A 14,477-nucleotide genomic window follows, 5' to 3' on the forward strand; every position below is an offset into this window, starting at 1 on the left:
GCAAAACGCTGTGCTGCCCGGCTCCTCTAGCTTTGTCCTCTTTTCAGATGGAAGATCCTTCGATGTTGATCTGGGGGCGAGAGTGGGGGTTGCAAATTCATTGCATCCATGATCAGCGGTGCCTAGTCGGAAATAACGCGATCTGGAGAGCGTATCGGGCACTGATTGTGTTTCATGTCATTAGACGCCTTGTCATCTTATAATAATCTCAACAACAAACAGACTAGAAGCATAAGGATAGTGCCTTTGACTCTTTTGTTTGTTTTTCCAGAATGACTTATATAAAATATTCATGGATTGTCCTTTAGGAAACTTATGAGATCCATCTTGGTAGCAAGATTAACAGAAGAAACAGTATTATTACATTACTATAACACTATTAACACCCCAACACCTAATTACAAAAACTGGCAATCTGGTTTTCAATCTGTTAGTTCATCCCCTTACAAAGCCGTAATCGAAAGCCTCTTAGCACCCGCATTGCCCGTCAGCAACGCAGACCCACTAGATTGACGCAGGTGGTTCGAGTGCTTGGCTGCCTCTTCGACATCCAAGCTGAACCGCCGGGGGCGTTCCCACATGCCAAGTGAATCATCCGCCGTGGACGGCTGCTCCAGCTTGGCCGATGACAAGCCAAACTTGGTCGCAATCTGCTGCACGCGCTCCTGAGCCGCCGACGCATCGATGGCTGCACTTTGCCCTTCCTTGGCCAGACGAGCCTGTGCCCGCTGCAACAGCTCCAGGTGTTGAGTGACGGCGTTGATGGCAGCTGACTGGTCTTCGGTCTCGTCGTTCAGCAGCTCTGCCAGGGCTGTCTCATGCAGAGCAGCCGCAGCAAGGTTGTTCCCGGACGCCGTGTACAGTCCGGAGAGCAGCTTGTTCATTTCGAGAGTGACGGGGTCGGAGTTGCCCCAGACTTGGCGCAGGTTGTAGCAAATGTCCTTGCCCAGTGTCGTGGCGGCCGTGACATGGCCGCGGCAGAACCGGGTCTCGACCAGGCGTCGGCCAATCCAGACAACTGCGGGCAGCGTCCAGGTCTTCTGGACAATCCGAGAGGTCCAGAGGTCGGTGAGAATAACCTGTGCTGTTAGAAGGGATACCGTATGAGTTGGGGGATGGGAACCTACCTCGAGATCTTGGAACATCTCGTGTTCTCCCAGCACCGTCACCAGATCGTTGAGCTCTTCGAATGGAAGTTCCGAGAACTCCATAGGGATATCGCGTGCGTTGTTCATGACTTCCTGGAGAAGCGTCTTCGACTCCAGGGACATTGCATTGGCCGTGGTAGTCTCAGTGCACTTGTTCACCTGGTAACCGCAGAGGTACAAGCACAGCTTGATTGCAATGAAGATGCTCTCCGTTGAGCGCAGTCCATCGGTCAAATGAACGAACGAATGGAACACACTAGTCACATCAGTGGCTTCTTGGAATCTCGACTGGTTGCAGAGATCCCGGACCATGCTGGTGGTCTGGGTGATAATGTTGAGATTGTAGTCATCATGCAATGACTCGCGCCGGCACAAGGAATAGAACTGATACACAGCATCCTTCTTGCGGGCTGACTGCGAAACAGAGAGCGTGTTACAGAAGAAGTCGTACAGCTTGTTCTGGGTGCTCTGTGCTGCCGTGCTGCGCTTCTGTTCCGTCTGCAAGCGATGCAATTTCTCGCCAGCTGCAAGGGTGGGCATGAGATCATGACCAGCCAGGCTCTGCTGGAAGACGTTGTACACCTCGCCTTCACGAGACAAGTCGTCCAGAATCTGGCTCGAGCTGCGTGTGCGGCCAAAGACCTCCTCGAAAGATGCCACAAACACTGCCGGTCGGTACTCTTCGAGATTCTTTCGCTGTGCCGCGGGGGTGTCGTGGATGACTTGCTGGTGCAGACTGTCGATAAGCGCCCAGCCCTCGGTATTATATCCACACTCCAGGTAAATCTCTGCCAGCCGGCGGGCGCGATATATCAGGGCGTCTTGATTGGCGGTAACGTGTACGATCTCATCAACATGTTCATTGAGTAGGTCGGCACCTTTCCGACGGGACTCAATGTTGTCCTGCAAAGAGTACAAGCGAGCGATTTCACGTAGCCACATGAGCGTGGTAGGCGCGGAGAGACCCTGCTGCTGCTTGGAGAGTGCCAACTCCTCGATGTACAACGCGCGAGCTTGTTGCGACGTATCCTTGTTGCGCAAGTGAAGCTGGGCCATGCGATGCTTGATGTCCATGGGTAGCGGCTGTGTCATGTCAGGAAGAGAGCGTGACGCCTCCGTGGCAGACACCCAGTCGCTGGTCTTTAGCACCTGTCGGTACAGGTCAATAGCTTCGCTGGTATGCCGGTCGCTGCTAGCGCAGAGCGCTGCGAGATACATGGTTGCATCTCGGGTACGGTGACTAGTCGCTCCATACAGCTTACGGCACAGCTGCTGGTGCTGTGATGCAACCTGGTAACGCTCCTCGTAGCCCGCTTGACCAGATGTACTCTCGAGGATGGCCATGTACCCAGCATAGGTCTTAGGAAGCAATCCTTCCTGCAAAGCACGGTCGTAGCCGTCCTTTTCATCGAAGTGCACCAAGGTCGGCCAGAGATGACGATAAACGTCGAGCGCAGCATCCCATTTCTTGTCTTGCTCGTAAAGGTTGGCTAGAGCCACAGCCGCACGAACACCAGACGAGGAGATCCTGCCCTCACGAACGCAAGCCTTGTAGATATGACGGTAGCTATCTTCGGCCTCCGCACGCCGGTCCAGACGCAAGGCCAGGTCGGCCTCATAATAGCGGCTGTCCAGCGTGTGCTTGTCGTGCGCACCTAGGCGCGAGGCAAAGAACTCGCTCACCTGTCGCAGGAGGATCAACGCCTTGTCAAACTGGAATGTGGTCTCGTAGAACTCAACCACGGTCTTCGTCACTGTAGTAACAGCGGGCACCGCAACTTGGTCTGCGGTAATCGAAGCCTTGAACGCGTTGCCGTAGACAATGGTGGCTCTCTTAACATCCAAGCGACGGAAAATACAGTAGGCGTAGTCAAGGGCAAGACTAGACATCAACGGGGACAGATCAGAAGAGAACTTGGCCTTCGTTTGGACATCCTCGACGTCAGGCCAGGCATGCTTCAGCACAGCCCAGGAATAGTCTGAACCCTTACGCCACTCTTCCTCCCGAATACATTGAGTAGACAACTGGTGACAAAGCATCATGATGGACTTCATGTTGCGGGTATCTCCTGCAGAGGCCAGGCTGTCTATCCACCCGGGCAGAAGCTCCCGGTCTTCGGGAGACATTCCCGCCATAATGTATTCGGTTTCGGCTGTAGTAGCATCTTGGCTGGGGATCATACCCTCGGTAAGTGTCTCCGCCAAGGACACTGCTTGAGATGAGTACACTTGACCAGATGACTGGTAGTACTTCCACATCTCCAGTGCGAGTGCGCGGTCCATATCGGTCAGATTCATCTCCCGCGCTTCACCCCGCAACTCCTCGGCACGTTTAAGCATTTCTGGAGACTTGACGCCACCCTCAGCTTCCAGATCGGCTGAAAGTTCGCGGAGGATGGACGTGGCCCGGTCAGATTGACCCCGACGACGCAGGAATTGCGAGTAGTAGAAAGCAACCTTGGTCTTCTGGTCCCAGGATGTTTTGGAATCAGCCTCACGTGCCGAAAGTCCTGTCCAGAGTCGGGACAGCACGGTCTCGGATTTGGACACTTGACCATTTTGCTCATATAGCTGAGCCAGGTAGAGAGAGTAAGTCACCCGGCGCGGGTCGGTCGCATCCATGGAACGAAGCATGTTTTCATACTTGATGCTGGCCAATTCCAAAGCTAGCTCGTCGGAAGGTGCGATATCGAAGTTCTTCGTGAGGAATTCAGCGGCTTGCATGGTCTCCGACGAGTGAGCACCGTAGGTCTTCACAGTCTGGCGGTAAAAGTCCTTGGAAACGTTATATGCCTCATCATTCTGGTTGTTCTCTCGATACATGTTAACGAGGCGATCAAGATACTGGAGCCGCTGGGGGAAGCTGATGTCGGACTTGCCCCAGCCGGTCATCGTCATTTCTCTCAATGTGACAGACTTGCCTCCTCCACTGGTCAGGCGACCAGCGGCCGGCGAGGAGACGAGCATCTGCTCCAGCTCCTGGGTGATTGTGCTGCTTGTTCCCAGCTGACTTCGGCTCACCGTCCAAGCCTGGTAGAGATGATCATTAGCCCAGGAGGTACGCGCCTTCTCAGACGCCCGAGCACTAAGGATCAGACTCTGTAGGACAGCCGGGGAATCGCTTCCGAGCACGACACGGCGGACTCCAACCGCCAATCGATACAGTTCAACAATACTTGACCGACTGAACTGCGACTTACGGTTGGTAAGCTCCAGCTGGGCGAACAACACAGTGTCGGGCAGAGCGCGCCGGAAGGCAGACGGGAATGAGAGCTCGCGGTCGGAGGAAGCCATCGGCGAAGACAGCATGTGGGAAAGCCAGTACCGGGCGGTATATTCAAGAAGCACATAGGCGTCCAGGTAGCGGTCGCGGACCTCCACACTCATTTTGTCCCAGGAGACAGAGATCTCGTCGGATACCGAGCGACGCACCCACGCCAGGCAGCGGATCAAGAGATCGTAGTGTGCATCCGCCAGAGAGAATGGAAGCTCCTGGCGCATCTGGGCTCTAGCCTGGAGGTGCTCGCGGACCATGGGATGGCGGAAAGAAACGAAGCCATCACGCACGGAGATCAGCCGCCCAAGAGGCTGGAAGACATCACGCTCTACATTTGGTGGACGAGTCGAAACCTTAAGGGACTTCAGATCAACAGACAACAGTTGCTCAACCTCAGGGATGCGCAGTGGTCGCTCACTAGCTACTAACCAAGCAAGTAGGCTCTGCGTACCAAGACGGTTGAGGTTGATATTGCGCAGGTGGTAGTCAATGAGATCACCCAACGTGTTAGGCATTCTGTGGACAGCTGTTGTCATTTCATTGTAGGTGGTCTGGTGGCGCACTGCCTCAGCGGCAAGCTGTGCCCACACGAAGCATCCTTGGGAGCGGTTGACAATAGACGTAGTCAGGGACTCACGCTGGGATGGCTCTAGTCCCGAGAAAGAGGAGTCCGAAAGCATGATATCTGTCACGGCTTCTTGAAGATCCTGGTGAGTCGTGGCTGTGTTCATTGCAATCTGGTGCGTACTGGTTGTCTCCTTAATAGGTAGCAGGTCAGTCGACATTGGCCGGCTGAAGATGATCAGCTTCGAGGGGGTGTTCGCGACGGTATCCTGAAGCAAGCCGAGGAACGCGCTGACAGTGGTCTCCGCATGTTTCATTTGATCGAACCCATCAACCACTAGCATGAAGTGGAGGTTGGACTGGACTGCGGTCCTGATGGCTGTCCATAGCTGGCCTTCCACCTGGGGATCGGAAGCGCCGGATGTGGCCAATTCCATAGCACCGGTAACAGCTGCGAGGATGGCGTCCTGGGTCTTGCGACTGCTCACACAATGATCAAGCATCTGGATCAGAATCCCCTTGAGGATACTGAGCGTCAGTGTCGAGATTGGGACGTCCGACCGGATGACGATGGGGATGACGTTCCAGATATCATATTCCGAGGAGGCTTGAAGCCTTTCAACGGTCCACTGAGCCAAAGCACTCTTTCCACAGCCCGGGTTGCCCCGGATCATCATCATGCTACGTCTTCCCATGGCAAAAGTGGTCAAATGGGGCTCGAACCAGGTGAATGAGCCGTCAGCCAGGGAGTGGCTGTGGCCTTCGAGCAGCATCTGGAGCGGACGGTCCTGAAGCTCCAAGAACTGGTAGATAGCAGGCAAGTCGACGGTAGTATGCTGCTTGGCTGTACCAGACTCGAGGACATGGGCAAAAATCTGCCGCCAGTGGGTTATGAACCGATTTGTATAGCGGAAGAACGCGGCATCCACGGCAGAAGTCATCGTCTGCCAATGCTGGGTCCGTGTAGCCTGACGATATTCCGAGGTGACATGAACAACGAGCTCCAGCAGATGGGCATAGATCTCTGCAACCTGCTGCTGAAGGGGCCGTGAAACCGGGAAGAAAGTCTCTTGCTGAAGCAACAGGGAGATGCCCAGTGTGACACGACCGTAGCGGCCATACAGGCTCTCCAGGATATCGATATGATCAATTCCCATCTACGGAACCATATCAGCGATCCGAACGGCGATACTTTACACCAAAGACCAAAAGACTTACCTCGAGAAAGAGGAGGTTGGTTCCCCAAATCAGCTTGGTGGCTTCCTCAGCCCCGTCCATGAAGCTGTAGACCGAGTCCCGAAGGGAGCCGACGGCAACGGCCAGTCGAGAGGCGCGCCGCAAAGCTCCATCGAGGCGACTCCCATCTGGGGGCATACGCCGAAGCCTTTCGGCAGCAATGGTGTCGAAGAAGACATCCAGGGTGGGTGACTTAGCCTGGATTTCATTTGCGGTAAGCCCGAGACGAGTCGGGCACTCCTGAGAGACGGTGTTTACCGTCTCCCGCAGGATTGGGAGAGATGCTGTGCCCCCATTGACAGCAAGGGTTCCCTTAGCACGAGTGGAAGCCATTGCTGTATCATTTCAGTGGAGGTTGAATATGGTAGGAAGCATAGCATTGAGCAATTGGGTTCTCAATGTACGTGGTTGCTGGACGCTATATGAGTTTCCGATTCCTCCGCAAGGATCGATGATGCGAGGACCAACGCTGTAGTCCGAACCCTGAGCAATGTTGACATCATGGGCTTCTTCCCCTCCGGATTGCTTGTCTGCCTCATATCCGTAAGGTCAAACTCGAGGAATTGAGTACGACGCGACCGTGGTTCGGGACGATGAGCGAGTCTACTGCAGGCGGTTGATCGCGCAGGGGAGAAGCCCATCCTGAGTGCGCTGCCAATAGCCATCGATCAGCCCACGTGAAATTGGCGTAGTCGTGGTGTCATGGGCCTCATTGTTGACTCAAAAATGTGGTTAGGATGCGTCATGGAGAAAGGTGAAAGTCAATGACATCATGAACGTTAAGGGGATTGTTTGCGTGCGGGCTCAACAATGACTCGCCAGGTGAAGTTACGATGTCTTAGAAGATTTGAAGTTATATAAACTGGAGCAGACCGATCATGACATTGTTTGTGAAACGTGCCCGTAGCTGCTGCTACGACGGGGATGCCGATAGGGAAGACGGGAGGTGAGTATCGCAGTCAGGGTTACAGTCGTCATGGCGGCAGAGAGCGCGCTGAGACGAAAGCGGCCCGGAGTCACGGGCTCTCCGTCTCCCCACCAGTTGGTCAGCCATCGAGTCGATCCCCACGGATCTGTTGACAGATCAAAAGTTCCAAATATTCTTTTAAGTATATGGATCTTTCACAATACTCACAATTGTGCAATCAAGCTGGCCAGATTCCCGTCTTCATCTTTGTGTGGTTATCATTGCAGCACACTACTACTACCCTATTTACCTAAGAAACCAAGCAATTCATTCTCCTTCCGGACGGTGTCGGGAATATACTGGCAGATCTACTGGTGATGGGCTCTTAGAATGATCTGGCCCAGGATGATGGATCTCATCCTTGCCTCGGAAATGTCCGGCAGACTGAGCCGGCCATCAACAGTGGTGGTTCCACGGTAGACCCCAGCCCAGTAGTGAGGACAGCCCTTGGATCGCCTATCTACTGCAAGGCCCTCACAGATATGATTGGGACAGATGGTGATCAAACCCGAATATGTCGTTGGAAGCTTGACTGGAAACATGCATGATTCGTCGGAACAGGTGCCAGGGCTATCCACGCCGTAGATCATTCACCTTACTACAAAAAACTATAGTCATCAAACAACGAAAGCTGCAAGTGGTTATGTCACCGTCGTCACCCCATTGAGTTCACCATCGTCCTAGGCCATGCAGCCAGTCCCTCCAGCCACTCCAGGAACGCTCATTAAACCCTTGCAATTTCAGTCAGCGCTGTGCAAGGAGACTAACTGCTTATATCGCTTACCGTAGATAATTGCATCGACAAAGCCCTGTGACATAATGCAGATCTAGACCTCCGTTAATAGAGTTCAAAGAAGGCCGTCGTTTTCTTCGATCACCTTTTCTAGAATCTCCAGTGCCAGTGGAGCTCGCTTTCCTGTCATCCCTTGATAGATGCGCACGGAAGTGGGGATGATCCAGATCAATGCATATACGGTCGGATATACCATCATCTGGAGTGACACCTAATTATTCGGTCATCGGCTTAATACCGGAAACGCCGATACTCAAGTGACTAACCTTCTTAAGCGGAATTGACGAATGAGAAGTATGGCTAGGCCCGTCACCGATATCCAGGAGCTGCCATTGGTGTGGATGCGGCATCTGCAGAGTGACTTCCTGGTCGCTCGAGAGGGCTTTATGAGACCGGTAGAGGAAGACGCATAGTCGGGTGTAAATGCACAGAATGACAAGGATGATAGTCCATCGTGGGATGAAGTTCACAAAGAGTCGGACACGATCACTGGTGAACCAGCACCCTGAGCTCTATCAATCGCGCGTCTCAAGACCATAGAGCCAAAGGGGACATACAGCCACCGGCATACCCATATCCGACGACGACAAGGCCAAGCACTGCCCATAGGATCGAGAGACCCCATGGGATACACCAGAGGGCGGCTTTATGGTTCTGGACCCATGACGCGGCGTGGATATAGTCCATCAATATGAGGTACGTGCAGATTGCAATCGAGAGAATCCAATAGTCGGCTAGCAGTACTATCAATTAGTATGTTACGGTCAGTAATGATTTATTGCGACGCTTACTTTGCACCAGAAAGGTCTGAGCCATGAGTCCATTGAAGCCGCAGAAAGTCTTGAGGGATGGATTCCAGATCTCGATGCCCGAGGTATTCAGACCAGCTGAGATGACAACATTGCTTGCGGCTAGAAATTCACTGATCCCGAGACCTGAATCCGTCAGTGGCAATTAGATTGCATTATCCACGGAAAGACGGCACCTAAAATCAATTGATGACGGAAAGTGCGCAGACTGGGTATAAACTGATGCGCGTCAGAAACAGACAGGCAGGCAGGCGCCTTGGTACAATACTCACAAGGAAGCTGATAATGATCCACCCTGACCCTACCATGGAAACAACCGAAACGACGAGGATAATTTGCGAGAGAACCTCCTCTGATTCCATCTGTATGGGTGCGGAGAGCGCAGCGTGCTCCATCAGCAGTGAAGATATCAAGTCACTTGTGCTACATACTGCAGCATCTGTTCTAAGAGAAGAAAGAAGATCAAAATTTCATGAAAAAGGTGGGACACTGCAATGTAGATATCACAATTACTATCGGGCACCTCCTATCGTGAACTTCAAGCGCCCGCGGAGTTGGCCATCCCACTCCCAGAAATGCCATGGAGATCGGCCGTGCTCCCAAAGAGGTGGTTAGAAAAAGCAAATATGGATCGCGTGCTTGGGCAGGTGGTCGTTGCGTATACTTAGTGCGAAGATCGCGCACCAGTATTCCAAGTATAGGATCGGGAAGATCGAGTGTACAGTGTGATAGACTTTCACAAGATGTGATCCCAACGGGATGGAAACACAATGAATCCATGTTGTGTCTCGGTTGCTTGAGTGGGCATTGCTTAATGATTCTTTTGGCTGTTCTGCACATGAATGTCCAGCCTTAGTATGTGTTGTATGGCTCAACTCGAGGCTTCCCCCAGATCGATGGCGCGAGATACGGCAACCAAGTGAATCTCTAATCCAGGGGTAGCCTGAAGCACGGATGCTCCCTTATCGTGCCGTTTCACTCGATCAGCCAATCCAGCTGCAAGATTGCAGATATTGCTTTGGCGTTGTATATTTGCTTTTTCCTCGACGATCATCAGCGTCGGCTATCACGATGAGGCTGAGCAATCGCCCAAGTTTGAGGTCTTTTTTCTACCCAGTGACCTTCTCAATGGTGCATTGTCACATTCTGAGAATACGATAGGGGTTGGGCTGAAACCCCCATGCGATGTTGCCTATTGATGACAAAATGTGAACCGCTCTAATACTGCATTTGTCCACTGATGAAGAAGAAATCAAACTCTAAAATGCAGAGTAGCCATTTTGGAGCTAGTTCAAAGAGCTGTGATGATAGAATGATATTTAGCCACTATGTATGTCGTGCAAGATGCCCAGCTAGGGGATCTGCACAATGCATCTTCTCCAGCCCCTCTTGGTCCCAGCACAATGGTCTTAGTTCCCTTGGGTCGGCGGCTCTGGCTCGTATCCAACATAGGCCGTAGTCAATTGGTGGCGCACCCACTATGACGTACCAAATTAGCCTGTTCCTTGAGAAGGAAGAACGTGAAGCATGCAATTCGTCTTACCTCCCCCGCTTTGAACGGCTTCTTGCACGCAGGACTATCCTCGGTAATGCAGCTCGGCAGCACCGCCACAGTGGTGTCATAGTCCACACCAAAGAAGAAGGGGATGGTATATCGCTCCTGTCCGGTCAGGTTGGTGACGCGATGGATGGTCGATTTAAACTTTTTATTGGTCCTGTACACATAATTACACCCTGCAACATGTTGGAATTTACAAAAGACAGCACTGCATACCAGATGGACAGGCAGTCCGAGATGTTCACTACTAAGGTGCCAGGAATGGGCGGCGCCAGGATCCATTCCTGTCGAGCATTGAGAACCTGCAAAGCCGGGACTCGATCTTGTGAGAGTATAGTGAAACATTCATAGTCCTGAAGAACAGGTATTGTCCCATTCAGTACGCACCTCGCTTCGTCTTTTCGGGCATTAACTTACCGTGTGTTCTCCAAGTCCGACTTTCACCTCGCCCGCAACCGGTTGCGGTGGATAATGCAACATCCTCGATGTAGCCCCGGGGTTCTTGACCATCGGGTCGAAGAAGTCTTCGGGTAAATCCAGTGCTAGCGCAAAGATTCGTATCAGCGCCCGAGATAAGGTCATCGCCTCAGCAAAGTATCGAAGATAGACTTCGCGGAACCCAGGAAGGACATCCTCCTCAGGCCACTGGTTATCCCCATACAGATCATACGTGTCTGGAGGAAGGGCATCATGTTGACTCTTCAGAGGGTCGGCTGCCACTTCATAACCAATATCGAAGGATTCGGAAAAGGCGCCCGGTGAGGTAGGGTTTGGCTTGGGGGCGGACCCGAGATCCGTGTCAGTGGGCTGCTCTGAGTAGAGTGGCATGAAACCGCGAAATTTCTAAATCGAGGATCAGTAGATTGTCGCTAAAGGCGAGATGTGGAATGCCACCCTTGATCTTCCAATATAATAAACCATCTTTTACTCCTGCGACAGACTGAAGAACTGGCGCGCCATGTCGTGGAGGGAAGTGATGACGTCCTCAGCTATTCCATGATTCTGTATTATACTCAGGTACTTTGCCTTCCTTCAACCTTCTAGGGAAGCAGTATACCTTGATGTAGAAGAATCCGACCTGCGTACAGGCAGTGAAGATCTCCTTTGCCAGCTGTTGGCGCTCCTTCAGCACGGGACTCCTTAATGCCGAGAGGTCGATGATAGGGATGTGATCGAAATTCCCGGGACTTGCGTTGGTAACCGACATTGTTTATTGCTTTATTATGTAGCGTCTTTCAGCAGGAAAATAGAAAAATTAATGTTGAAAGATTCTCCTTCATGTTAAGTATCTCATCTCGGCAGGGGACCATCGGTTATCACCCCGCACGGAAAGTCCGCTTATCGGTCATGGGGCATGATAAGATCGCTCATTGTCTCTCATGTATAGTTTGTTCCTCTGCACATGAATTCCTACTCACCCAAACCTGTGTACTGGCATGGGTGCTGTCTAAATTATAGGTCGTGATGTAGAGTTATCATGGTTGAACGAGACTATTACCTTGGCTATATTATGTACGCCGATACTACGATACATGAAGGGACAAAGATCATCCACTCCACCAAGTTCTCCTATGCCAGTATCTCAACCATACCTGCCAACCTTCTCTAAGTCTTTTTGTGATGCATTCGCGAGATACTATTTGTGGTAGGAATCTAGCCCCACTTTGGAGTGGATCCAATCCCAATTTATCCAAATTCCCCCAAATCTTCTGCCACATCCCCAATCATTAAACGATTAAACACAGCATTATCCATCGGTATTCCCCATAATGATCTTTTCAACAGCATTATGACAGCTTTGCGTCTCCCAGTTGAGCTCATCGAACAGATTGTGGGCTACCTTGAATGTGCAAATGATATCAATGCCCTCGCTCGCACTCATGGGAACTTCTACCGCGCCGTAAATCCCATGCTGTATCGACATAATGTACATCATAATAACAGCTCTGCATTAGCCTGGGGAATCGAGCACAGATGCCTCGCGACTGTGCAGAAGTCTCTGGAGGCTGGTGCCTCGGCGAACGAGTGTGATCCGGACACTCTCTGGCGACCCATGGCGTTGGCGGTGATAGAGGGCGATGAAGCCATTGTCCGGTATCTGTATGAGCAGGGCGGAGTCGACATCCGTCACACACGTAGGTGGCTCAATCCGCGCCATAAGGCCTATGACAAAAGTCCTGGAAGTCTGTTGTTACTGGCCGCCGTACATGGCCATGAAGCCCTGGCCCGCTTCTTCATGGATCATCTGCCGCGGCCGTACCATGTCGATTACCCTGCCGACTCGGATGGGCGAACACCCCTTATGGAAGCTGCTGCAGAGGGACATCTAGCCATTGTGCGGTGGCTGGTCGATGCCGGAGCAGACATCCACGCCCGGGATCATGAGAATTGGACTCCCCTCGTACTATCTGCGCGCGGGGGACACCTTGAGGTCATGCGGTTCCTGCTTCAACGGGGAGCCGATCCTACCATCCCCACGGCACCGGATGGATGCTCCGCCTTGTGTTGGGCAGCGCGCCTGAGTCGCTTCGAATGTGTTCGATGTCTGCTCGATGCAGGCGTGATGGACCAGTTAGCCCGCTGCCAAGGCTCAGAATCGCCGTCGTCCCATAATGCTGCGATGTGTCCCCTCACATCAAACGCACTCTTGGAATGCGACAGCATAGTTGATCTTCTCTTTGAACGATGGGATTACCTAGCTAGCACCGTGGAACCCGCAAACAAGGCTGCGCTGCTGTGCGTAGCCGCGGCGCGCGGGAATGCAGCTCTGGTTCGGCAGCTACTTGAGTGCCATGGGTACGACCCAAATTCTCGATGTGGTCAAGTGTTCATTTGGGACGACCTTCCGACTGCTCTTTGCTGGGCTGTAGTCCGAGGTCACGCCGAGGTGGTCCAGGTGCTTCTCGCTGACGGTGCGGATGCATCTCCATCGCCGGGACAGATGGGTATGCGGAAGCCCTTAATCGAGGCCATTAAGCAGGGCTCGGAAGCCATGGTCTCCATGTTACTTAGCGCTGGGGCAGACCCCAATGAGCAGGATGCGCAGGTCGGTTTTGCGGCATTAAAGCATGCCATTCCCTTCGAGGGCATATTCCGTCGCTTACTCGCTGTGGGGGCTGATCCTACCGCCGTAGACTGCCAGGGTGATACTATACCAGCAACAGTTCTCGCGTCAGGCCACACGGCACTAGTCCAGGCGCTGATCGATCAGGGACTCGATCTGTCGCGCCATATGTGTCGGGCCAATTTCCTCCACCAAGCCATCCGAGGGGGAGCGGCTGTTCTCGATCTGCTCGTCCGGACGGGAAAATGGAATAGCTACATCTTACCAGAGCACTTGGACAAAACCGCATGCGAGCAGGCCCTCGTGATCGCGACCTCGACGGGGAAGGTTGAGATACTTCAATGGTTGCTAGACAGAGGCTTTTCGGTGGCCGAGTTGTCGCCCACTGTCAACTTGATCGCTGAAGCAGCATGTACAGCTGCATCCGATGCAGACGCCGCCGAAACCATCGATCTGCTGCTTCAACACGGCTTGGATATAAACAAACGCATCCAAAAGAACGTTGGCTGCGAGACAGCGTTAGCACACGTGGCCTATCACTACAATCTGCATACGGATAACGACACCGGCCGCGTCCGCCTGCGCATGCTGGTCGATCGCGGCGCCCATCTCCTGCCACCGCGCAGCCCTTCCGAGCGATACAATCCTTATACATCCACTACCGCAGTTTGTGTTGGTGTGAGCTCTGTGTTGGATGAGATGATATTTCAGGAGATGGAGGCCCGGCGTGAGCCGTGGATAGCGGTGGAATGGCTCTTTAAGTACACTGAGCTCGATGCGCGTGACCGCTGGGATTGGGAGGGAGTTAAGATGATAAAACGGTATTCGTGGAGGGTGCGGTATCCTGTACCTAAATAATTTGATAAAAATACAGTACACTGTCACGGCTGCATTTGTTTCTTCTTCAGGTAGGACTACTAGTATTTCCTACGTCAAGGGGCCTAGGAAATGGTTATAGAGACTATATGCACAGGATGCATTCAGCCGGATCTCACGCACTATTGCTCTCCATCTTTCTCACTATATACTAATCAGGCACATAGCCACCACAAGGGTCACGA

At 52.6% G+C, this 14,477-nt stretch overlaps 6 protein-coding genes across 6 annotated transcripts; 1 reads left to right on the top strand and 5 right to left on the bottom strand.

The window, feature by feature from the left end:
• Window positions 1-443: 443 nt before the first annotated feature.
• On the bottom strand, window positions 444-6,558 carry AKAW2_60060A (uncharacterized protein; the record flags this gene model as incomplete). Its single annotated transcript, XM_041692143.1, has 3 exons — window positions 444-1,079; window positions 1,128-6,146; window positions 6,208-6,558. 3 exons carry the CDS (start codon window positions 6,556-6,558, stop codon window positions 444-446), a joined length of 6,006 nt encoding a protein of 2,001 aa, XP_041545558.1.
• A 1,642-nt stretch (window positions 6,559-8,200) lies between these two features.
• On the bottom strand, window positions 8,201-8,672 carry AKAW2_60061A (uncharacterized protein; the record flags this gene model as incomplete). The annotated part of the gene is made up of 2 exons (XM_041692144.1): window positions 8,201-8,490; window positions 8,543-8,672. The coding sequence occupies 2 exons, from the start codon at window positions 8,670-8,672 to the stop codon at window positions 8,201-8,203; spliced, it is 420 nt and encodes a 139-aa protein (XP_041545559.1).
• A 63-nt stretch (window positions 8,673-8,735) lies between these two features.
• On the bottom strand, window positions 8,736-9,156 carry AKAW2_60062A (uncharacterized protein; the record flags this gene model as incomplete). The annotated part of the gene is made up of 3 exons (XM_041692146.1): window positions 8,736-8,920; window positions 8,971-9,013; window positions 9,067-9,156. 3 exons carry the CDS (start codon window positions 9,154-9,156, stop codon window positions 8,736-8,738), a joined length of 318 nt encoding a protein of 105 aa, XP_041545560.1.
• A 1,047-nt stretch (window positions 9,157-10,203) lies between these two features.
• AKAW2_60063A (isopenicillin N synthase family dioxygenase) lies at window positions 10,204-11,273 on the bottom strand (the record flags this gene model as incomplete). The annotated part of the gene is made up of 5 exons (XM_041692147.1): window positions 10,204-10,272; window positions 10,338-10,509; window positions 10,569-10,705; window positions 10,770-11,195; window positions 11,247-11,273. The coding sequence occupies 5 exons, from the start codon at window positions 11,271-11,273 to the stop codon at window positions 10,204-10,206; spliced, it is 831 nt and encodes a 276-aa protein (XP_041545561.1).
• A 3-nt stretch (window positions 11,274-11,276) lies between these two features.
• Window positions 11,277-11,559, bottom strand: AKAW2_60064A (uncharacterized protein; the record flags this gene model as incomplete). The annotated part of the gene is made up of 2 exons (XM_041692148.1): window positions 11,277-11,354; window positions 11,410-11,559. 2 exons carry the CDS (start codon window positions 11,557-11,559, stop codon window positions 11,277-11,279), a joined length of 228 nt encoding a protein of 75 aa, XP_041545562.1.
• A 582-nt stretch (window positions 11,560-12,141) lies between these two features.
• AKAW2_60065S (uncharacterized protein) lies at window positions 12,142-14,274 on the top strand (the record flags this gene model as incomplete). Its single annotated transcript, XM_041692149.1, has 1 exon — window positions 12,142-14,274. One exon carries the CDS (start codon window positions 12,142-12,144, stop codon window positions 14,272-14,274), a length of 2,133 nt encoding a protein of 710 aa, XP_041545563.1.
• Window positions 14,275-14,477: the final 203 nt, after the last annotated feature.

The sequence above is a fragment of the Aspergillus luchuensis genome, chromosome 6 (assembly GCF_016861625.1).
Source record: "Aspergillus luchuensis IFO 4308 DNA, chromosome 6, nearly complete sequence".
NCBI lineage: Eukaryota > Fungi > Ascomycota > Eurotiomycetes > Eurotiales > Aspergillaceae > Aspergillus > Aspergillus luchuensis.